Genomic DNA, 23,084 nt, shown 5'->3' with positions numbered 1-23,084 from the left:
AACTTAGTGACCTGAGTGGCTCTGATCTGACCTTGACCCGAGGTCAACACTTAAAGTTGACCTCACCCAAACAAAAAGTAACCGTTCGACACGCCTGAGCATGACAAACATGATGGTGCCAAAATCGCGGCTCTGTGACCATTCTTGGCGAAGGTGTTTTCCAAAAACCGAACCCGTAACTTGGGGCACTTGACCTGACCTCACAGTCAGGTCTAAAAAAACTGGTTGTTTGACCATGCTGACATAATGGATTCTATGCATCCTACAACGTGTGCTTACATGTTAAAACCCGACACCTGACTAAGAAGTTAAATCACGCTGTAAAAGCGGGTTAACCCGCGCCCCAGTGGAGGCGGGGGCTATTCATAGCCCCCTCCCGTTTTTCTCCAATAACGTCTAAACCACTTGACGTATCAACACCAAACTTTTTGCACCTTTGGATGCATCATTTTGACACCTTGTGTCAAAATATGAACTTTGTAGCTTCTATAAGTTGGCCGGAAATGACGTCAGAGTGACGTCATGTTTGGCCGATTTCGACGCAAAACATTGAACCACGGCAATCGCTCAGTTTTTAAGCTAGATCCAATTTCTTTGCATGAAAGTACTCAGAATAGACTGCGCTATCAAACTGTTATCTCGGATTTTCAGAAATGTGAAAATTTTGAAAAGTATAAATATTAAAATTCATACGTTATTATTCATCTTTTTTCAAAAAGTTTTTAACTTTTCGAGAAAAAAACGGAATAGGTACCTATATGTGATAGAACACATGCTCATGACTTAGCCTAGCAAGTTTTAGCCAGATATCTTCAAAAATGGCCAAGTTATACATTACGCATTATAGCAACAATTCTACGATTATAAATTTTTCAAATCAATTTTTAAGTACGTATTTGACATCGTACACCAATATAAATAGCACCGTTGTGTTCCTGAGTTCAAACTGCATCCGATAGACACTTTTTTGTTAAAAATTTAACATTAAACTTTGACCTTTTTGACCTGAACGTTGTCTGACCTAAGCTAAATTTAACTCACAATTACCTCGAATGACATAACCGACATCGAAATCGAAATCTACGGCCTAAATGGACCATAAAACATGTGTCACGTGACCGACTGATGACAAAGATCTCCGTGACCTGTGATGACCTGACCCGGACCTGAAAATCAAGGAACGAGTTTCGTATCTTCAGGGTATCTAGAGCATCTGCTCACGAGTGTGTAAACCAGAAATGAGCATCTGCTCACGAGTGTGTAAACCAGAAATGAGCCCGATCTGACTTGTACCTAAGACGGCGGTCAGAGCCCATAAGGTGAACAAGCCATTTATCGATAATTTTTACTTTGACCTGACCTGTGACGTCATTGGTGACCTTGAGGCCAATTAAATTAGGTTTCGTTCGACAGTTTTTCCGGAGCTATCAGACGCCGTTTGAATTTTGACGATCAGCCCAGTAGTTTCGGAGTTAGTTTCAGTGGGGCGCGTTATACGCAGACCCCAGTGGGGCGCGGTTTAATAAGGAGGCAGTCGGTGCTAGATGGTTGTGCACTCCTCCCCCTCTGTGGTTCTCTGTTCTCGGTACGTACCCTGGCGGTGCAGGCGTCGGTGCATGCCGTTGGCGGGGCGGGTGCAGCTGTGGCCGCTGTCGTGGCCGCGGTGGTTGCCGCGGTGGTGGTGGTGAGCAGGTTCAAGCCGACGCAGCGCATGTTGGTGCACGTCGCGGACTGGCAGTCGGTGGCAGCCACGCACAGGCCACCCAGAGAGTTCTGGGTGGCGGCGCAGCTGCCCAGCACGCAGAACGTGGAGGCGCACTCGGACGGGCTGTCGCACGGGACCCCGTTCCGCTTTAGAATGGGTGTCGCGGCTGCACAGGTTCCCCCCACGCAGCTGTTGGACATACACTGAATGGAGACCAGGCACGGCTCACCAGCGCCGCGCCGGGTGACGCACTGGTTGCCGCTGGTGGTGGACGTGCAGTACTGGGTCATCACGCTGCAGCCGTCAGTGGAGAAGGGCGTCGTGCACTGGTCGGAGACGCAGCGCTGGTTCCGGCACGTGTTGGACATACACTCGATGTCTCGCTGGCACGTAGCGCTGTTGCTGCGCTTTTCCATGCACATGTTGCCGCGGGGAGCCGGGCTGCAGAACTGGGACGGCAGACAGCGGGTCGACATGTACGGCTGCGGACACTCGTCCCTGACACAGAACCCGCGCTCACAGACGTTCCAAATGCACTGCTGTGAAGAGGAGCAGCGCGCTCCTTCCGCCTTCTTGTCCACGCACATGTTGCCGCGCTCTCCCGGAGAGCAGTACTGCGTGGGCATGCAGTCGATGGACGTGTCGACCGCGGGACACTCATCCTGCTTGCACCTTTTGTTGCGGCACGTGCCCGAGAGGCACTGGACCGGGTCGGTGCAGGTGGAGTCGACCGGTTTCTTTTCCGTGCAGATGTTTCCCGTGGACGAGGTGGTGCAGTACTGGTTCCGGTTACACCCGAGCGAAGAGAGCGGCTGCGGGCACTGGGTCTGGGTCCTGCTGTCCGGGCTCTGCTGCTGGCAGCGGAAGCCGCGGGAGGTCAGCACACACTGCTGTCCCAGCGGACAGTCGGAGCGTCCCTCCGAGGTCACGGAACACTCCTCCCGCCTGCCACAGACGCCGTCCCGACACACTCCGCTGAGACACTGGAACCCGGTGGTGCACGGGACGCCGTCCGCACTCTGGGGAACGCACCTGGTACCTCCCGAAGCTCCATTGCTGCACACTTGTCCCAGAGGACATCCGGACGTGAAGAGCGGCAGCGGACACTGGCGCTGCACGAAGGTGACGACTGGCGGACTGGCGACGCCGACGGGTGAAGAGAATCTCACAACACCCGGCGTATTGCTGAGGCTGGACAAAGGGTTACTGACGCTGTTGGTTCCGGCGTTGGCCAGCGCGGAAAGGCCGGAGAGAATTTCCTCGAACAGGAAGCGGGCGCGCCGGCTGGGCCCGGGCCGTTTCGATTCGCTCTGAGTATTTTCTGGTTCAGCGGCACACCGCACAGAAACTATCACGACCGCAAAGAGGATGACGTAGGATAGCTTCATATTGGTATATCTTCAAACAGATTCAGATTGAAGAAGAGGTGACCAAATAGAACAAAAATGATCATATAGATAATGGATGGAGCTCTGAAAAGCTGCAGCAACTGCAGCTATCTCAGGGACATCATGAAAATTTCACAATAGAAAGGAATAGTATAATACTGGATAGAAGCAGATGTACAAGAGGATTTACAAGATGTAGGCTAGGATTCTAAAGAACTCTGCCGCTGCTCTCCTTGCTCTCTCTTCCTCCGCCACCGGGCGAAACCCCGCTAGGTCAGACACTTATAGCTGAACCATGTGCGCCCATCAAGCCGAGTCGCGTACTTAAAAACCTGACCGGGTCTCCGCTTATATATCAGCCGCCACGGACTGGGACCCTCGCCAGTCTGCGAAACCAGCTCGGCCACATGTCGAGGCAGTTACGTCACAGGCGGCAGTCCAGAGAGGAATCTGTGCCGTACGTGAGATGGGTTAAGAGGTTGCGGGGCACGCCGCACGCGCCAGTCAGTCCGGTTCATTCGGTGGCTGGTTCCGGGTGAAGTACCATGTCCTGAGGGCAACCGGGACTCTCACGCTGTTTGAAGTGGCTAGAGAGCAACCGTGCCGCGTGCCAATTGTCTGGTGATCAAAGCCGGATATGTCTGGATCAGGAGGCAAGGAACTAGCCTATAGACAAAACCTCCTCTCGATGGCTTCCGACTCTGCAATGGACATAGGATAGTTTATGTATGTGTATGCGTTTGTGTGTGTGTATGTATGTATGATCTGAATATTAAGATGGAGCGGTAGCGAGGCTCAGGGCAAGCTGTATGCTGTGTAGAGAGGCCAGTTCAGCAGAGGCCGCCAGAGCGTAAACGCGAGTTGTGCGGTCCGTTTGCGTTGACGTGGTCGAGTGACTTGTATGGGCAGTGGCATTGGACTTGGCGGCGGCGAAGAAAACCGTGGGGCAAGAGAAGTTGCAGCGCGCCTTATTACTAAAAGACACTGTTGCATAAAAAACATGTTATTTGTGAAACAGCAAAGGGTTTATTGGACTGCAATTAAATGTTTCGTCTTTTCTATATTTTTCCGGTGAGAATAAAACGAAACCGTAGGTGCGATTGCCCCAAATGCTCCCTAGGACACATCGGTTAGTAACTATAATGGACGCATGCTATAGGACGTTTGGTGTTCACAACGCAAATACCTACCCCAACGATGGGAATCGACAATCGTTGCTAGCTCAAACGACAGCTAAGCAAAATCTGCATTCCCTTCTCTAAGACCTCGCCTCGCCTTTAACCTTCCTTATCGTCGCACGGCCTTCCTTAACGTCGCACGATCACCGCCATCCTGAGTTCACAGATGTGGGCACAGTTACACGTATCATATCTTTAGCGACGTGGCCAACGTTCACTGGCATCGATAATGATTTAAAGATGATTTCGGTCTGAGTCATCCTAAAGTTGGATCACTGTCATGGTCCTGGATTAGATCAGGATCATGTTCCCTTGCAGGATCAAAAGTCGATGTGACGGTTAATGTGGTGCAGCGATAATGACATAAGCACCTAGCACTTCCGAACATTGATGTGAATGTGAACTGTGAAGCCATAATCGCCTCGCTGTATGTGGAAAGCTTGTGAAGTTAAGCCATACGTACATAGTGTAGGGGAGAGAGGTCATATTGCGCCATGTTCTTAAATGCGCCACACCTTCCTCCTGTCCAAAATTCGATTCGAATGAATGCTCGAATGTGTGCATTTACTTCACCACCAATAACTCGCTCTTATTCCGGTCCACGGGGGCAGGTGAGGTGTCTCAGCTTTCTCGCAGATCATTTTTTGTGATTTCCTCTATTTTCTTACGCGAAACAGTCTATTTCGACCTTTGCTAGTGTCATGGTTTATCTTAGAGATAGTGATTCAACTAATAATCATTGTCAATTGCTCGTTTAATGGTAGTTTTGTAAGTTTATCACCACCGTGGCTTCGCTGTCCTCGCCATATTTGAAGCTCATGAAAAATGTGTTCCATTCGTAATTGCGCCCACCCTATTTGCGCCCTATTCTTCAACCCAGAGAAACAGCATCTGGTGGTTGGGACACATTTCATTGAACACTTTGATTATTAGAGCGCTCACCTTACCATTACCTTAGCCTTCACAGCATAAATGGTTAACGGGCTGACACGTTCAAATAGGCTACTTAGTTAGGTGGCAAACCGTTGTTTTTAATAGGGCGCTTTTACATGAGAGGCATGGGCGCTTTTTGATGGGGTAGTCCGTAAATGCGCCCTTTGCAGGTGTGTCGGAAAACTTTTCTCTTGTTAATTTTTATGGGTATGATACAAATTAGGAGTTGTAATTTGATGCCAAAATAACTGAGGTACAATTTGAGATATCATCAAGCATGACAGCTGGTCAACTTTAGCCGCAATAGGCCGATATCCTTAAGGTGGCGCAATATGACCTCTCTCCCCTACATACATACATGCCAAGTTGGTTACCTTCTCTTTACCTAATTTGATTTGCAGCAGTAATTTCTTCCGATCGTCTTATTGGAATGACCAGCTTTGTCAGGTAAGAGTGGCTGTTGAAGCGGTTGACACGACGATGGGAAGTGTTACTAACTTATTAGAGTTGTTTCTCATATCTTTCTACGCATAAACACATGCTCCGCAAGCTCAACGCCAACCATTTTTATTTTTTGTGGGTAGATTCTTTTAGTTTGTTGAGACAATCTTAGAAGTTGATGAGACTTGTTGAGACTGGCCGGCGGGGTTAGCTCCAGAAGGAGCACACCCTTCCGGGGCGAAAGCTTAAAGGTAGTGTGCCACCTTTGAAAGATTTCCCATTTTATTTTTCCTAGGATAAGAAGCTTCTGTTTTTACCTAATATCGCAAAAAAAAAAAATCAAATGGGCGTGGAATAGTGCCTTTTTCGCCTAAAAGTTTATCGGTTTTTAGATATGTATAACAACTGTAGTGGGCTCACCTGCAAACAGGCGTCGGCAACAATCGCGAATGCGGCGCACATGTGACAATAAGCAAAGGTCATTATAGTGTTACGACCATACGACGTACGGGAATGAGTTATCAGCTGTCTAATCGTAGACAACACAATGTCGAGCCTTAAACTGTAAGCCTGTATTGGTATTGTTTCTTTTATTTGGCTGTCGAACATTATTTATGGTTTGAAATATGATTTTATGTAAAATAATGATATGAAAAAGCCGTCTCATAAGTTATGACCCCATTTCACCACACGCAAGTGGCAGAAATGACAATGATCAGCTGACGCATTTTTCTTGGCCGAAGTCAGAGCGCGCAGCCCGACGCACCACCACCGCACCACAAAGTATGAGCAAAAGCCGCGCCCAAAGCCAGGGCCCCGGTAACGTGAGGTAGCCGAGTCGGGGCAGCGTGCGCTGACCCAAGCCGGGGCCGCAGCTTTGGGCGCGGTCTACCGCATCCCCGCGGGCAGCCCCGGGCTATCACATGACACCGGGAGGACGCGCGGCTCCGGCTTGGGTCAGCGCACGCTGCCCTGACTCGGCTACCTCACGTTACCGGGGCCCTGGCTTTGGGCGCGGTCTACCGCACTACCTAACAGGCGTGTTCGAAACCGCAGGAGCTGATGATGAACGGGTTTATCGAAACTTGATTGGATGAGCATATCGGTAATAGCGATTTCAGTGTGTGCATTTATTGTTCATAGTGGTGTGAAATGTGGTTGGGGTACGACCGACAACCCGTCGGGGCGAATTTCGCACTGGGGTACTCAAAATTTGAAGAATTTAAGACGTTTCCATGAGTTTTGAAGGTATGGATAAGTTCTAAAAATCCGGTTCTCCTTATCTGGGCCATTAACTCCATACGGTCCAGGAAAGCTGGCACACTACCTTTAAGTGGCGGGCTGGCCTGTTTCACCGGATACCATGACATCCCAGTGGTAGGTACGGACCCAGTCACTGCAGCACACCAGTCGGTGCTCCAGGTTAGTTACTATAATGGACGCATGCTATAGGACGTTTGGTGTTCACAACGCAAGCACCGACTGGTGTGCTGCAGTGACTGGGTAGTGGGTCCGTACCTACCACTGGGATGTCATGGTATCCGGTGAAACAGGCCAGCCCGCCACTTGCTTTCGCCCCGGAAGGGTGTGCTCTTTCTGGAGCTAACCCCACCGGCCTGTCTGGCGGAATGGATACCAGCTCGGCCAGGGAAATTTGATCACAAAATCGGCAATTAATCATTAAGCAGTTCATTACGTAAGTGATCGTAAAACTTTTTTGAAACAGGCAAACATCGTGTTACGCGCATCAACCATGCAGCTCATGAGCACCGGATGACATAACTAACATTTAAATCGATTAGCTGCATGTCGATACTGAGAGGCCAGGGCGGTCACGTCTTACCTGTACTGCGACCTCCGAGCAGTTCCGCTCAGTTCCGCCCAGTTCCACCTGGCTCCACTAAGCTCCGCCCGGCCCCACTGAGCTCCGATCGGCTCCAGTCCGCTCCACTAGGTATCCCTGTCACCGTCTACCTGAAACCACCGCCTCCCGGCCTGCCCAGACACACACGGTGACCTCGGCCACGACCCACGCGGCCGGTCACGCCTCCGCGCGGCACTCGCTCTCTGGCCGAGTCGCTCTCGGAGGCTCCTCTCGTCCCTGGGCGGCGCCGACGGAGGGTCCACGCGGCGTCAGACGCACCACTGGGCGACACGGGGCCACTGTGACTGGCGGCGGGCGGGCGGCTCGCGCGCGACGTGACACAGTCCAGACTCTTGTCTGACGCCCGTGCAGACCAAGACCGGCGCCGGTCCGCCCCGTCCCGCCCCGTCCCGTCCGTCCCCACTGTCACGATACACTGTATGAATTCTTACGTTACTTCGTCCTGCCATTCACTCATTTGAAGTCCGTTTATTGGCGTTTAGCCAGAAGTCTTAGCTTATGACAGATATTCCAATTAAGCTCTTTAATGAAAAAGGCCTTAATTTTATGAAATGAAATGGAGGAATTATCATAGGTAGTTGAGCTAAATAAAAGTCGAAAACGCCACGAACATGAGTTACTCGGCAGTGTAAACGCATATTCTGATGATATATCTAGGTATCTGCGATTGTGCGGTAGTCCCAATGCATATTTTCCTTTCCAGTATGTGTGTGATTTCCTTTTAAATGTATCTTTCTTTAGGAAGCTCGAATATCTATGTCCATCAATATATGTCAAATCTACTGGCCTCGCCACTGACTAGGTAAGAGACCGGTTTGGCAGACGGATATGTTACGGCAACTGGTGGCTACTCAATGCAACGAACAGCGTAGTAATACTGCTAATCCTCCGTACTAAATGCCTAGGTAAGCAATAATCGTGCTTTATTGCCTTTCACTCGTGCCCAGGATAATGGGAATTCATGTCACAACAAATAAGACTGCTCGGACTGCTAGACTGTTGCGAAACTTCATGGGTGAAATCCGGTCAGCCGTTAACTTTCTGCACATGCCATTGAACATCACAAGTTCCGTGCGGTGTTGAGTTCCTGGTCGTTTGCTGTTGCAGTGAGGACGGTCCTCCACGCTGTACCACTTCGGCAGCCATCCGTGTGAGCCCTGCCTGACTGACTGTCTGTCTGCGCTGAGCCCTGTCTGCACAGACCGGTCGTGGTGGGCGGGGCGTTACCCGTTTCAGAAACCAGAGCAGGGCTTAGACACCGCGTAGAGCCAGTCTGCATGCATTTCAATAATGTAACGCATCAGGTCAAAGGTCAACGGGTACATGGACGTCCGACATGTGAATGATGCATTGACCTGTTTTGACGAAGAATGTCTTAGGTTTACTAGCGTTGCAGTAAGTTATGGATTGTTGGCGGTTAGGTAGGTAGGTATATCAGTTGAAATCATACAGCATTGAATTCAATTCAATGAAGAAGCACGATAAACATTGGCGTCTGTCGAGCTGATCACGATAGCTATGATGGCTTGAAGTCCTAGTTCCGGCGGAATTTTGTGTTTCCGTCGGGTCTAAGACGCAACACTCTTGACTCCTCACATCACTGTTTCCTTGACCAGTGGTCAGCGTGGTTTCCCGTCCAGCTGCTGGCTCCTGACGTCGGAAAGTCCCACGCAGCAGAGAACTGAGTGGTAGGTGCGTACCATCATGTCCTTTCCGGAACATCGCCACCACGAGGCGCAGCTTGCCACATCCTCTGCGGGACGCCCCGTGTCCAGATAGTGGCATCCGCTGCCGGTGGGCGGCGTGGGATATCAGGCTGCTGGCCGCGGCCAGTCGGGGCCAGTGTGGCTGTGTCGCAGGTCGCCGCCGCCATGGCCGTCCGTTCTCCGTCTCTGCGCTGTGTGCTGCTCGGCTGGACACTGGCCGTCCAGCTGTTGACGCTGCACTGCTCCCGAGTGTCCGGCAGCGACCTCAGTCCCGAGGAGGCCGGCCTCACCAACCTGGAGTTGCGCAGCGACTACTCCATGAGGGAGGTGCTGGATGTTGTGGCCGAGATGCTCCATACCGGCGTCCGAGACATCACGGCACACACGCACGCCGAGGTGCTGTCTCGACTGGATAGGGTGCAGAGCTCGCTGGACGCGGTGGCAGGACTCACCGCGCGTCTGGAGGCCATGGAGAGCCTGGTGAACGGCCTGCGAGAGTCCCCTGCAGCCGCCTCAGCCTGCCAGGAGAGCCTGCAGGAGACCCTGTCCCCAATATCCGACCGTCAGGACAGCCTGCAGACGTCTCTCTCAGATGTTATCGCCAGGCAGGAGGCCCTCCAAAGAGCCGTCACTGACCTCTCCGAAGGCCAAAAGTCAGCTCAACGGACACTGCAAGTTCTCGAGAGGCAGCAGAATAACATGACTGACGAACTGACGACACTATCGGGACAGCTGAAGGTCTTCTCCGAGCAGCCGCCGCAAGGCGTCGAGTACCTGCTGGACATTGTTCCCACGCGACAGGAGGTGCAGCAGAGTCTCGCCTCGCAGTGCAGACAGGATCCCAATCTGTCGGGCGTCCTGACCTCCCTTTCACAGACCCAGCAGGCGCTGATCGAGACTGTCTCCGAGCAGGGTGTGCGGCTGCAGGGCCTGGCCGATTCACTGGCCATCCTCTCTGACCACCAAAGGGACGTTCAAGTTGCGCTAACCGGCCTTCCATCCAGGAAGTATCTTCAGGAGAACATAGCCTCGCTCGCCAGCAAGAGGGACCGGATGGAGCCGCTGGAGCAGCTGGTCACCGGTCAGGAGAAGGCCCTTCAGGAGCTGTCAGCTCACTCTGGACGACTGAGCGACGTCCAGGAATCCTTGGCAGCCATCACCAGCCAGCAGTCGTCCCTTCCCGACCACTCCAGCGCCCTGGCCAGCATCGGCGGGATCCTGTCGTCCTTCCCTGAGTGGCAGAGGGAGCTCCAGCAGGCGCTGTCGGCCCGTCTGACCTCCGTGGCCGAGGTGGTGGCGCTGACGCCGGTGCCCTCGGGTCGGCCCAGTCTGGTGACGGGCCGCCTGCTGGGGGAGCCGTGCCGCAGTACTGCCGACTGCGGCGCGCTGCGGTCGGACACGGTGTGCGGCAGTGACGGCCGGTGTCGGTGTGCCGACGGCCTGCAGCCGGTGGCCGGGGAGGCGTGCCGGCCGTACCCGCGGCTCACCGAGCCGTGCCGCGCCACCAGCGACTGCCGCGGCGCCACAGAGCTCGCCGTCTGCGCCGACGGCCTCTGCGGCTGCCCGCGCGGCCTCTTCAACTTCAACGGCACCGAGTGCCGCTCCGGACTGGGGATCGGCGAGCCGTGCCACCGGGACGCCGACTGTCCCACGCTGGTCGGGCTGGTGTGCGCCGCCGGCGCGTGTGCGGTGCGCACCTGCGACTCGCCCAGCGGCGGCTCCTCCTACCAGTACCGACTGGTGGGCGGCGACTCGTGCTCGGACGGCCTGCTGCAGTTCACCTTCAACTCGGGCCAGCTGTGGCAGTACCTCTGCGACAGCGACTGGACGGCCGCCGACGCCGGCGTCGCGTGCCGCTCGCTCGGCCTGTCCGGCGGTCGGCCGCTGCCCTGGAACACCACGGCCGCCGCCGAACCCAACTTCTTCTCGGTGAAGGACTACGTGTGCGGCGGCTCGGAGCGCAGCCTGTCCGGCTGCCGGCGGGTCTACGGCCGCCGCGACTGTGCCGCCACTGAGCTGGCAAGGGTTCAGTGCGGGGACTAGGGAAACGGACACTGCATCCTCGGTCTGAGTTCTATTGCCTTTCTGTTCTTTGCGCACTGATATTCGATGTGCATCGTTGTGCTAAAAATCAAGTAGCACATTTGACATTTTTGTGTTCATTTGGAGTATTGACCAGCGAGAAATAGGCTTTTGGATGGCTATTTCTTTTAATGGTGCGGTTTCAATGGCATTGTCGTCCACACTTTGGAAGTGCAGTCCAGTAAATTGGGATGTTGATGGTAGGAGCATGAATGTACGGTGATGCATAAATACATAGTGTTATGACTAAGTTGCGCTTTTCAATAAATTTCATTCAAAGAATAACGCATATCATTTTGTCACATAACCTCATAAAATGCTACTGACAGGCTCTAAGCAGCCCTGGAATGAGTGGTAAACAAAGAAACTTGGTGAGGTCTGAACCATACTCAAAAGTTCAACAGCCTCAACCCCGTCTACCTTAGGAGCGTAGGAGTTCGTAATCTATTTTATAAAAATCTTCCACGTGGTATGAGGTGTATTAAGACAACTATAATTCACTCGTATGGGTGTCCACTGCCCTGTCTACCTGCACTTAACTATACACACTACTAGCTGAACAACACTTCATGGCAAGCATCGTTTACCCGTCGAGAGGTTCGCAGCATGAGATCAGTATGTCGACGTAGTATCCAAATCCCGCACTGCAAAACATGCTTCAGCACTTCCATTCAAACCATTTCCTCGGTCACTCTACCAACCAAAGCTCACTGATAATATATATCTCGCGACATCAGCCCGAACTATGGGCTGAACGGCAGCTGGCAGTTGGTACCCGTACGGCATCACCAAGTCACCAGCTCTGGTGACTGGCTGAGCTGGTGCTCAGAAGGTGGTGCGGGCACTAATCTCCCCCACGATCCACTTGGTGTAGCTGGTGACGTCTGTGTAGATACCGGGCAGTCCGGGTCGGCCGCAGCCGATGCCGGCAGAGACCACGCCGGCCAGCTGCACCTCGCCGCCCCGCTCGACGGTCAGGGCGCCGCCGCTGTCCGCCTGGAAATACACACAGGTCATCGTAAGGTCAACTGTGGACTCCGGCTCGACGGTGAGGGCACCACCGCTGTCCGCCTGGAGCGGTTAGCTGCCTCTTTGGCTAGCAACCTCTACCTATATTTTAACTTTACTATACCTAGCAATGGGGTGCCGTCATTTTTTCTTCGTCACGAGCACGACATTGAACACGTGTATGACTTTTAATCACCAATCGGTACGCAGCTGATTATTCTATCTTTCTTATTTTATCGCTTGTTTTTTTTCTCTCTCTCTCTCTCTCTCTCTCTCTCTCTCTCTCTCTCTCTCTCTCTCTCTCTCTCTCTCTCTCTCTCTCTCTCTCTCTCTCTCTCTCGCTCTCACCTGACAGCTATCCTTGCCGCCCTCCTTGTACCCGGCGCAGATTTTGCCGGCGGCCACCTTGATCTTCTTCTTGGCCTCGGTGAACCATTGCTGGCACGTCTCGGGGGATAGGATGGGCAGCTCAACCCAGTGCAGCGTGTCGGGACGCTCGCCGCCTGAGGTGCAACACGGCACACAGAAACGGTCAGAAACAGTAGCGGCGGAACACCTTCAATTAAAGGGGGGGGGGGCACTGCCGACTTTTGGTCCCATTCTTTCCATGCAACGCCCATAAAGCTAATGTTATGTAAAATGCCAAAATCAAAGGGGGGCGCGGTGCCCCGGTGCCCTCCTCGGGAGTGGGAGCGAGTTCAAACATCATTTTTTCATTCAACTAGGTACATAATCCTCGTGGAAATGCTATGTAAATAACGTTTCAATCCATCAAAACGGTTTGATAAATAGCATTTGTTTGATAATCAAGTTCAGGGTAACTAATGCTTTACTCAATTCAATGATTCAAAGTCAACCGGAGGTCGTGCTCAAACATCAATAAATGAAAAAATAGCTTACCATCCCTCCATTCGTCGAGGTAGCCCCATCCGGCAATAGTGCCCTTCATGCCGACGAACTTCTTCGTCCCAGTTGATGGCAGGCAGACGGGTTGAACTGCACCGTTCCAGCTTATCTGCAATAGGCAAGCAAATAATACGCTTACTTATTTAAAAAAACATCGGTAACGATAAGAACCACTTCACTTGCAAGACATCCTCTGATCGAATTCGTCGCCACAGTTCTGATCTGAAGAGTCAGATCTGTATGACATCGAAGGACGACAGAAGCTCTATATGATAAAGTCCTGTTAAGCACGCCAATGTGCCCAAAGTCATTTTAACCATTCAACGAAATCTAATTTCTTAACAATGTTCAAACGGTGATATTCAAATAGCATTTCAAATAACGGTGCTATATATGTAGTAATTCAAACAAAATCTGTGATTTCTGCCTCACGACCGAACACCATGTGACTAACCTTGTTCTCCAGCTTGAGAAGAGCGATGTCGTTATCAAACGTGCCGGGATGGTACCCCTCGTGAATGATCCGTTCAGCGACGGCGATGGTGACCTGACCCGGCTCGACCTCGGTCAGGTCATGACCTCCCAGGGTGACCGTGACCGCGCCACTCGGCTTGCCGACGAAGCAGTGCGCTGCCGTCAGCACGTACTCGTTGTTGATGACGGCGCCCATGCAGAAGTGAGCGCCGTTCACCTGCACGGAGGCCGACCACGGGAACTGGCCCCTGTGCGCCTCCTGACCGCCCTTGACCCGACCTCGGCGGCCAGACAACTGACGCACCCCGCACGGCACGTTAGCCACTGCAAGACGGCCGTAAAATGGTCGGTCACAAACCGGCGTAAGATTAGCAATAGATTTACCAAAAATTAGCCAATTAACCTACCGTCTTAATAACCATTAGCAACATTTTTAGTTATAAATATTGCCGCCGTCTATAAAATATAAAACAGTATATATTCTATGCAAACACTGCCAAATAACTATACCAACGAACTATAGGTGCATGTAATATTGCTTTTCAGCTTCAAAACGTTTTGTATACCATACGTTAGTTAAGGTAGATACTGGGTCGTATACTCACGGTTCATTGCTGATATTCCAGCTAGACACATCACTGCCACCGATAGAAATGCCACAAATCGCTTCATATCTCTCGCACTGTCACCACTCCTTCAAAAGCGAGCTCAGTGTCCTGTGCACCCAGAGTCCTTCGGCCAAGTGACAACCTCACACCATCGCACCCTTTTTTAAACAGGCCCGCATCACACCGCGTTTGCATCGAGGACTTGACTCAAGGTCGTTTCCGATCCATTTGGAAGTCGTTTTGCAGCGGTGCGCAGTGGCTTCCGGTGCTTCCGGCTGGGGAGGGGGAGGGGGGGGGGGGCGCAGAGGGGTGACTCTCCACTGCGCCGTGGTCCGTCCGTCACCATGCCCCGCCTCTGCGCAGCAGCAGGTGGCTGATGGCACCCCTGTGACCTTGAACTGGCCGTGAAACCTCAGGTGGGGGAGGGCAGAGGTCAGCCCAGGTCAGCCGCACCGGAAGCCAGCCGTCTGGCCCGCTCTGCCGGCGGAAATGCCCGTCTGGCTCTGTGTTTACGGAAGTGGAGGACACTATTTCCGGTAACTGTGCGTGTGAATGGGATGGGGGAGTGGCAGTTTATAGTAAGTCGGATTGTACGTCATGTTATTTAGACTGGCACTAAATGAAAATAATTTCTGTCCATTAATTAAATATTGGCTTATTATTAGGTAACGTCGATATTCCCCGATACATTGGCAGAAATCATGGCGTTCTGATGTAGGTAGGCAGTTTATTTTAGACACTTTTGAAAAGTGTCTATTCTGATTCACCGAGCATACCTATTCCTGCAGCAATACGCAAGTCTAGAGCTCTTTAGATCAATCGCATGGAGTCAAGGGCGATGTCACGTCGAATTCACTTTATTTTCATGCATTCAGCATTAATGCACATGCATATACCTGCATACATACACCTGCATCCATCCATGAATTTATATACAAAGCATTAAATTACAATTATTTTGCTCATTATATGTCTTATTTCGTAATGACCCCACAATGCACATGTCGCTGCCATTTTCCTGTTTTCCTCTTCGCACCTCATAACCTTGGAAATGCAGTCTGATAAGCAGTCCTCACTTCTCAATGCCCTTTAAACGCATCATGACCTGAACCAAGCCACCTAAACCGGAACTGCTTGCGACTTTCACCACAGCGGCGGCGTAACAAATCCTCTCTCTGTCCACCCCAGTGACTGCTCCCTGTCGTCCCCTCTGCCCTCCCAGCGGCCGTAACTAGCTGCGCCGGTCGCCCCTGCCGCCCCTGGACGCCCGCGTCTTGCTGACAATCCACTCGGTGAAGAGGTGTACGTCCGTGTAGATACCGGGCAGGTTGGGTCGGGCGCAGCCGATCCCGGCCGACACGACCCCGACGAGCGTGTGGTGGCCGCCTTCATCGGTCACCAGCGGGCCGCCGCTGTCACCCTGAACGGAGACGGAGGGCCGTCACAACCGGCTCCGGACTGTCCCGCAGGAGCTAGATGTAAGTATATGCAGAGGAGTGGCTGTGGTTTACAAGTTGAGAAGACCAACGGTTGTCTAAAATTTGTACCTAGTTGAAAATGTATAACTTTATAACTTGAAACCAGATGGCGTTTGCTTTATAAAAGAGGTCTGCGGCACAGCATACCTGCAGGCGCTCTGCTAGTGCCATCTGTCGGCGAAATATTTATTTACCAATCACTGCGGCACAGCATAGCTGCAGGCGCTTTGGTAACTAGTGCCATCTAGGGGCAAAATATGACATAAGGATGTCTTGCGGCACAGTATCACTGCCTTCACTGGAAAGTGGAAACGTGTAGCCTGGCGGTGTAGTGCGGAGATGTTACACCTGCAATCTGCATAGATTGCATACACAGTATGCCGCGCGGGGCTGGGGGGTAAATTTTACCCCCCTCGCGAATTTTTGCAATATCTCAAAAACGGCGGCGCGCAGCGCCGCCAAACTTTCAGTACCTTTTCTTACATCAATTTGACACGTTTCCTGAAAATATGAGCGAAATCCGTCGGAAAATGTTTGAGAAATTGACGTTTTAGTGACGTCATGTTCGCCATTTTCGCCTCAAAAACGGCAAAAGTTCAAACGCCGCTAACATCTTCATTTTTAAAGGAATCAAGACGTAACATAAAAGGTTATACGTAATTCTACTTTGTCTATCAAATGGCTATCTCGTTTTTTTTTTTTTTTGAAAATTTTGGATTTTGGCCCAAATTTTTTTTCAAAAAACTGACTTTTTTGGGAAAATAATTATGAAATCCAAAATGTTGAGTGTATCGAAAAAACCGGAATATATGTATGTCAGAGAAGTGGTCTATGTGCACCTACATACCAATTTTTAGAAGAATCGGTTCAAAAATGTGGGAGTTATTCAAGATTTTATGACGTCACGTCACACAAAATTTTTGAAAAAAATGAATTTTTTGGAAGTTCTAGACCTCGTACGGAAACAAAAATAGCACCATTCGTTTTGCCGTGAAAAACTGCATCAGAGATAGACACCTTTTTAGGCCTTAACAACCAACTTCAAAAGTTGACCTCACTTGACCTGACCTTGACCTGACCTCGACCTGAAATTCATCCAGAGGTGGTCCATATCACTTATTGAGTGTGCCTATCGAATTCTATGAGTAAAATGACCCATAAAACATGTGTCGCACATGCCCTTTTCTATATTTTGTTTTTTGGTGACCTGACCTGACCTGACCTGACCTTGACCTTGACCACTGAATGATACTGTATGCAACAAATATTGTCTTGGTAGCCTAAGAACACGTTTTGGGCAATCAGTCTCAGTCGATGACTTCATTCTTCGGCAACTACGGTACAAGGCCGATACTGTAGAAACTTGCAATTTGTACCCTTGACCTGACCTTGACCTTGACCTCAAACTTTAAATTAAGTACATGTTTTTAGTAGTTCGTGATGAGATCTTTCGATTGGCGTTTGATTTTTCCAAATCGGACCATTAGTTCGGGAGATAACAGGGGGGGGGGGGGTAAAATTTACCCCCCCCCCCAGCCCCGCGCGTTCGGCTGGAGACCCCAGCCCCGCGCGGGTTAAGCAAAACGTTTAGCATTTGACCACGGCCGTCCATATTCACTTCCAGATCGACAAAATAACGCTGGACTGTATCGGTAGTGCAGCTTATATGGCGAGCTTTTATAGCCCTTAGTGCCAACTGGAGTCAGTCGTGAGATGACAGTCACACCAGACTGAGTCCTCACCTGACAGCCGTCCTTCCCGCCGGCCTTGAAGCCGGCACAGATCTGACCACGACCAATGTGCACGCGCCGACCCGCCTCACTGAACCAGCCGGAACACGTGGCGGGCGCCACGAGCGGCACGTGCACGCGCTGCAGCACGTCCGCCTGCTTCCCGCCTGTGGGAGAATCGACACAGCCACGTGTGGAATGTTACATGAACATTGAACAGTGAACACAAAGAACCATGTTTGATCACGCGCTCTGAATATAAGTCAAATAAATACAATGTAACCACAGCCCAAATAGTGCTCAGTAGCCACAGTTTTCCACAGTCAACAATCACCGTCTATTTGAAGTGTAATGTCATCAATTAGTACTGCTTTATCACGTCCCAAGTTTGACCTTTGAGATGTTCGCCGAGCCAGCCCCAGCCGGCCACGGTGGCCGAAGTACCGTGAGACGGCGCCTGACCGACGTCGGGCAGACACACCGGCTGACGGTACTGGTTCCAGCCGATCTGAAAACACACACCAGGGTCGAAAGAGAAAGTTTTCACAAAAAAAGAACATCGGGATATGTGTGTCGGCAACGTTACTACCATGAAGCACTATGCAGTTTAACTATTTTAGCTGATGCACAGCGTGCATCAATAGTGCATAGCCAATTGTGATAAGCATGTGACAACTACTCGTGATCGCAAGGATCTCCCTCCGGCCTCCTGTGTGCTGGATTCTCCAATGTGATCCATGTTTCCACTCCGAGCAAAGCCCGGTTACCTCTCCTCCGAGTTCGAGCACGGCGATGTCGTTCTTGAAGCTGGGGTAGCGGTACTTTTCGTGCGGGAACGTCCTGACCACCGGGAGGCGCTGCTCAGAGCTCTCCTGTTTGCTGAGGGTGTGCTCTCCAACCACCACGGAGAGGCTCGGCTGCGGCCGGCTGGCGAGGAGCAGTGATTAGTTACGGTCAACTAATTTAAAGACGTTTATTTTTTGCATAGCAAAGTCCATTCGTTATAAGTCTTTTAGGATTTAGTGATTATTTAGACGGGGATTGAAGAACGACACAGACGAAATTTGCCGTCTTCATTGAAATTATCTACGGTAACAGGCCAAGGAAATTAAGTTACAGGCCTACGAATAGCGTATAACAAGTTAGGGTAGGTAAGGTAATTGAATGAAATAAACCACTGCCAAAGCACATTCCACATTTCAAGCCTTTCTACGTTCATTATCAACTCCTGTTAGTACATTTGTGGTCCAAGCTGAAGTTAGCTGGTGTAATACCGGATATTTTCACATAGTGCACTTACAGACGCTTTGACCGTGATTTTCCAAGGCTGACTTTACACGCGACATGACCGCGAAAAGTGATCCTTCCCGAGACTTACAAAACCACAAACACTAAGACCATGGCTATATTGAGCTATAGACCTTGAACATTTCTTATAAACGGAACTGGGACATGCTTTGGACTGACTGTCCAGACATTTAAGGGACTGGTCACCGATTGACAGTTTGCATGAACGTGCCACTTTTGAGATCACAATGCTTACAGGAATTGATCTCAAGCTTATCGACTCTATTGTTATGCATAAAATTAAGCTGAAAAACTATAGTTGTAGACGACAGAGCAACGATGCGCGAGAAATGAATCGCTACAACACATTGTTGCCTCCCGTTGATGCTGGCGTTAAGAAAAGCATTTACTTACGATAGACGACTCAAATGTCTGCGAATATGATTAGCAATGCCTTGGTAACGACCAATACTCTTGATAAGTGCCTACAATAAGGTATTTCCCTTACAGCTAATGAAGTGCGGGTGCCGTGAAATTCTGGCTAGATAGGAGATAATATGCGAAAGCCGTGTATTATGCTTTCGTTCTTCGGGCTGGATCAAAACTTAACATCTGATATATGTCGAAACGTGCCATACTGCATAAACCGGTATGAATAACATCACGATTCAGCGATAATCCCCTGAGCCGTCGGTCGCGCAGGGCACTGACCCGTGCAGGCAGTGGCTGGCCGTGACGACGTATCGGCTACTGACGATGCTCGCGCCGCACACGTGTCGGCCGTTCATCTGAAGAGAGGCGGCCCACGGGTACTGGCCCGGGTAGGCCTCCCTGCCGCCCACCACCTTGAAACGCGCCGCCAGGAGCTGACGCTGGCCGCAGGGTACATCCGCCACTGTCGGCGCACAGCGGCCAGCTCGTGGGAGGTTCATCAACGGAACACGGCAAACAGTCTCTTATAGGTGTCTTGGCAAGCACTACGTTAGAAAGGCTGTCTGGTAACGCTAGATAGAATAATGTGATGTTTGAGTACTTTGATGTGTGTAGGTATTTCAGGTGTAGGCTGAAGACGAATTCACAATTCAGCTCATCTTAGGACTTAGAAGGATGTAAATCGTGCAGGTCAGCCTCTCCAAGTGCATGATTTTGAAGCGCTTTTCATGTAAATGCTCTTCAGAATGCAGCATAGCAAGATGGATGGAGAGCCCGGTTGAGCATATTTGATGGACATAACCAGTTTCAAAGCTGTAGGATATGCAATGACAGTCCCCAAAAAATGAAGCCTTATTTACTTCGAAGTCAAGAATGACGCTTCCGTCGGGAGCAAAAGTAGGACGAGTAACAAACAGGTCTTTCATGCGCCATTTGCGTATGAAGAACGTGAAGAACGTTTACATCCGACATTCCCTTTATTTATGTAATGCCGCAGCTGCTCAGGGAATATCTCCAATAAAAAATAAGGCAAAAACAATTGATTCATTACTGAATACTCAGCCAAGTGATTTTGTGCAATAAACACGTTCTAAGTTACCGTCTCAACTGCAAATAAGCCCTTCGAGGTAGGTATAGCTTACGGTTAAGTGCATCGACTTCACAAGCAGCCACCAAAAGAGTCACCAACGACACGATTTGTCTTGATTTCGCCACCATTCTAATCACCGCTCTTTTTCCACGCTGGAACCACCGTCGCACCGACGGCGGGAGGCAGGGCACGACCACCACAACACGCTCGACTCTGCAGTGTGCCCCATACTTCCCACTCTTAAATGCCGCTGACGGTTCTCTACACGCCTGCCGTCCTGCAAGGCCACCCACAGCACGTGACCGTCCCCGTCTTACCCCCCCCCCCCGTCACTCAGTGTCGGTACGGCACGGGAGCCTCCGTCAGTCGCTGTTTTTCATGGAACGCCGAGTCACTCTGCGCGTGTCAAGAGCGTGACCTTGGTGACCTCTTCCGCGTAACGCAGGCTCGTTCGGTTCTCTGTCCTTTCCCTCTGTTCTCTGATCAGGAAGCGTCCTATGCTGGCCGGGCTTGCTTGTTTGTTTATAGTGGCAGGTAAAGGCCCAGGTTTTTACATTGTATGGACCCGTGTTGGACAGATGGGTCAGGTTGATGTGAATGGTTCCATCGTCCAAGGACAAGCATTGTGTCGGTATTCCGTATTACGCACATGCGTGTAACAGCCATGTATAGTGCTGACATGAGGCAGCAAAAACACAATCATGACACGAAATGAACGACAGCAAAATGCGTTTTAATGTGCTGATGGTTTTGAGTCTGCGCTAATGCTAATGCTGATAAACATGCCCGTTTACTGAGACGGATAACACAGCACATAGGGTGGACGCGTTTCGTCGCTGTGACTTTATCAACACCCTTTCGGAAATAAAAGCAATACAATTATTTGCGGAAGGGTGTTGATCAAGTCATAACTCGACGAAACACGTTTACCCTATAGTGCTGTTTTATCCGTCTCATAGGTACCTATACATATATTTGTCCATTGCTGCTCAACATGCCCGTTTGTTTACTACTTTCTATCTGGGTAGGCGACAAATTGAATGAACTTAGCTTACCCATGCGCCATGCTTAGGTACCTATAGGTAGGGTAGGTACTATTGTCCACATGATCATGTAGCTCAATGAGGTTACTCGCCGTTACTAAATGTTCGTTAACGGGCTAGCGCCGGACAGACTCTGCTCGAACGTTACATTGGCTGATGATCGGCCGGCCGTCCCTCTCACGTTATGTCCATTCCTCCATTCCTTACGCAATGAGAGAGGGACGGTCGACGAGCTGAAAAACAAAGAGAAAAAAAAACGACCCCGACGGACGCTCCTCTCAGGGCGGGAGCGCATCTCCGCCGCGCGCGCCGAGCGCCCACGCACTGGGGAAGCGTCGCCCGTCCCGTCCCGTCCCGTCCGAGAGGGCCGCGCCGCCGGCGGGGCCGCCCCGGGCGGCGGCGCGGCTGTTCGGAGGACCGTCTCGCCGCTGTCCGGCGCTAGCCCGTTAACGAACATATAACGAACGTTATCTTCCGTTAACTATAGCGCCGCACAGACTCTGCTCGAACGTTACATTGGCTGATGATCGGCCGGCCGTCCCTCTCACGTTATGTCCATTCCTCCATTCCTTACGCCAATCACACCCGACAGGACAGAATGTTATTATGGTGATCGGTGCTCCAGGAGGGACGCGGCGTCAAGTGAAAACAAAACAAACAAATGTAGCTCAAGTCACTTTGCTTCGCTAATCGCTATTTATTAGATTCACAATTCATATATTTATGTATGTAAGTATTTACTTTTTATAGGTATATAGGGGAAGTTGGGGGAACGCCGAAGACTTTTTTTCTGACGCCCGTAGCACGCAAGGAAGACAACATAAGCAATTCTTGTTGGCGTCATTCGAGAGGCCAGTCTTTTGCCTTTCAAACATACCAGGCGCATTCGATGAATTCGCATACCGTTAAGCGCAAAAACTAAAAATATCAAAGAAGTGACTTTTTCGGCGTTGCCCCGGACTGCGGGGAAAGCCGAAAATGGGAGAAAGGATCTACGGGGAATGCTGTCATTGATGTTTTGCCATTTTATCTCAAACTTTATCCAGAATTCATCAAAGTTTACACGCGTTTAAGATCTTGAGGATGCTTGGTGCACACTGGAAGTTATAATTGTGTGATAAAATAAGAAAATGCCAGGTACATCATTCCTTATAGGTAACAGGCCGTTGTGTCGGTTGAAAGTGTAATTTGTGTGACTAAAAATACGCGTAGTTATTCTACAGCAGTAAAGTCCACGTAGCGTGCTTTAATTAACGTGCGTAATTGCACATTTTCGGCATTACCCCAGCCAGCCATACTTTCATTTGCAGGCCTATTACTTTTCAACGTGCTGTATAAATTTCAAATAGGCAGCACACTTATGCAAAGACATGCTGAAGATTACTTGACCGAATTGGCCAGACAAACGGTAGCATAATGAGTGAGAAATGCAGCTTCAAAGGCGCATGTAGTACAAGGGAAACGTACCTTGAAAACGCTCTTGGCGCCCTCACAGCCGAAGCATTCCGAATGACGACTCGTAACAAACATGCGATAACTGTAGTCAGTTAAGATTCAGAGCATCACTGACAGGTGGCATCCATGTCGTACGGTTTTCGAAATATCTCGAATTTCGGCTTTGCCCCAACTCCGGCATTGCCCCAACTTCCCCTAGGTAATTATACCTATATAATGTTCCACTGTAACGCCCACCCGATAATCGTGGTTAGT

General features: G+C 50.7%; 2 protein-coding genes across 2 annotated transcripts; both read right to left on the bottom strand.

Moving 5' to 3' along the window:
* Window positions 1-11,781: 11,781 nt before the first annotated feature.
* LOC122364951 (trypsin-1-like) lies at window positions 11,782-14,525 on the bottom strand. The gene is made up of 5 exons (XM_043335761.1): window positions 14,312-14,525; window positions 13,687-14,030; window positions 13,227-13,341; window positions 12,675-12,829; window positions 11,782-12,314 (listed from the first exon to the last, which is right to left on the bottom strand). The coding sequence occupies exons 1-5, from the start codon at window positions 14,376-14,378 to the stop codon at window positions 12,144-12,146; spliced, it is 852 nt and encodes a 283-aa protein (XP_043191696.1). The 5' UTR covers window positions 14,379-14,525; the 3' UTR covers window positions 11,782-12,143.
* A 702-nt stretch (window positions 14,526-15,227) lies between these two features.
* LOC122364943 (trypsin-1-like) lies at window positions 15,228-19,660 on the bottom strand (the record flags this gene model as incomplete). The annotated part of the gene is made up of 5 exons (XM_043335753.1): window positions 15,228-15,734; window positions 17,535-17,689; window positions 17,916-18,030; window positions 18,290-18,449; window positions 19,521-19,660. Coding segments are annotated over 5 exons (759 nt in total), but the record flags the coding sequence as incomplete, so codon positions are not given.
* Window positions 19,661-23,084: the final 3,424 nt, after the last annotated feature.

This window comes from Amphibalanus amphitrite, unplaced genomic scaffold, assembly GCF_019059575.1.
Source record: "Amphibalanus amphitrite isolate SeventyFive unplaced genomic scaffold, NRLGWU_Aamphi_draft 000708F_arrow, whole genome shotgun sequence".
NCBI classification, from domain to species: domain Eukaryota; kingdom Metazoa; phylum Arthropoda; class Thecostraca; order Balanomorpha; family Balanidae; genus Amphibalanus; species Amphibalanus amphitrite.
This window is presented reverse-complemented; position numbering and strand designations above follow the sequence as displayed.

What these genes read in the sequence shown, in the direction of transcription:
- LOC122364951 (XM_043335761.1), bottom strand. Translation starts at nt 14,378, where the DNA reads ATGAAGCGATTTGTGGCATTTCTATCGGTGGCAGTGATGTGTCTAGCT. An exon ending in TGGAATATCAGCAATGAACC is followed by an intron (nt 14,031 to 14,311) that starts GTGAGTATACGA and finishes GCCGTCTTGCAG; the next exon opens with TGGCTAACGTGCCGTGCGGG. An exon ending in GCGGCAAGGATAGCTGTCAG is followed by an intron (nt 12,315 to 12,674) that starts GTGAGAGCGAGA and finishes GTGTATTTCCAG; the next exon opens with GCGGACAGCGGCGGCGCCCT.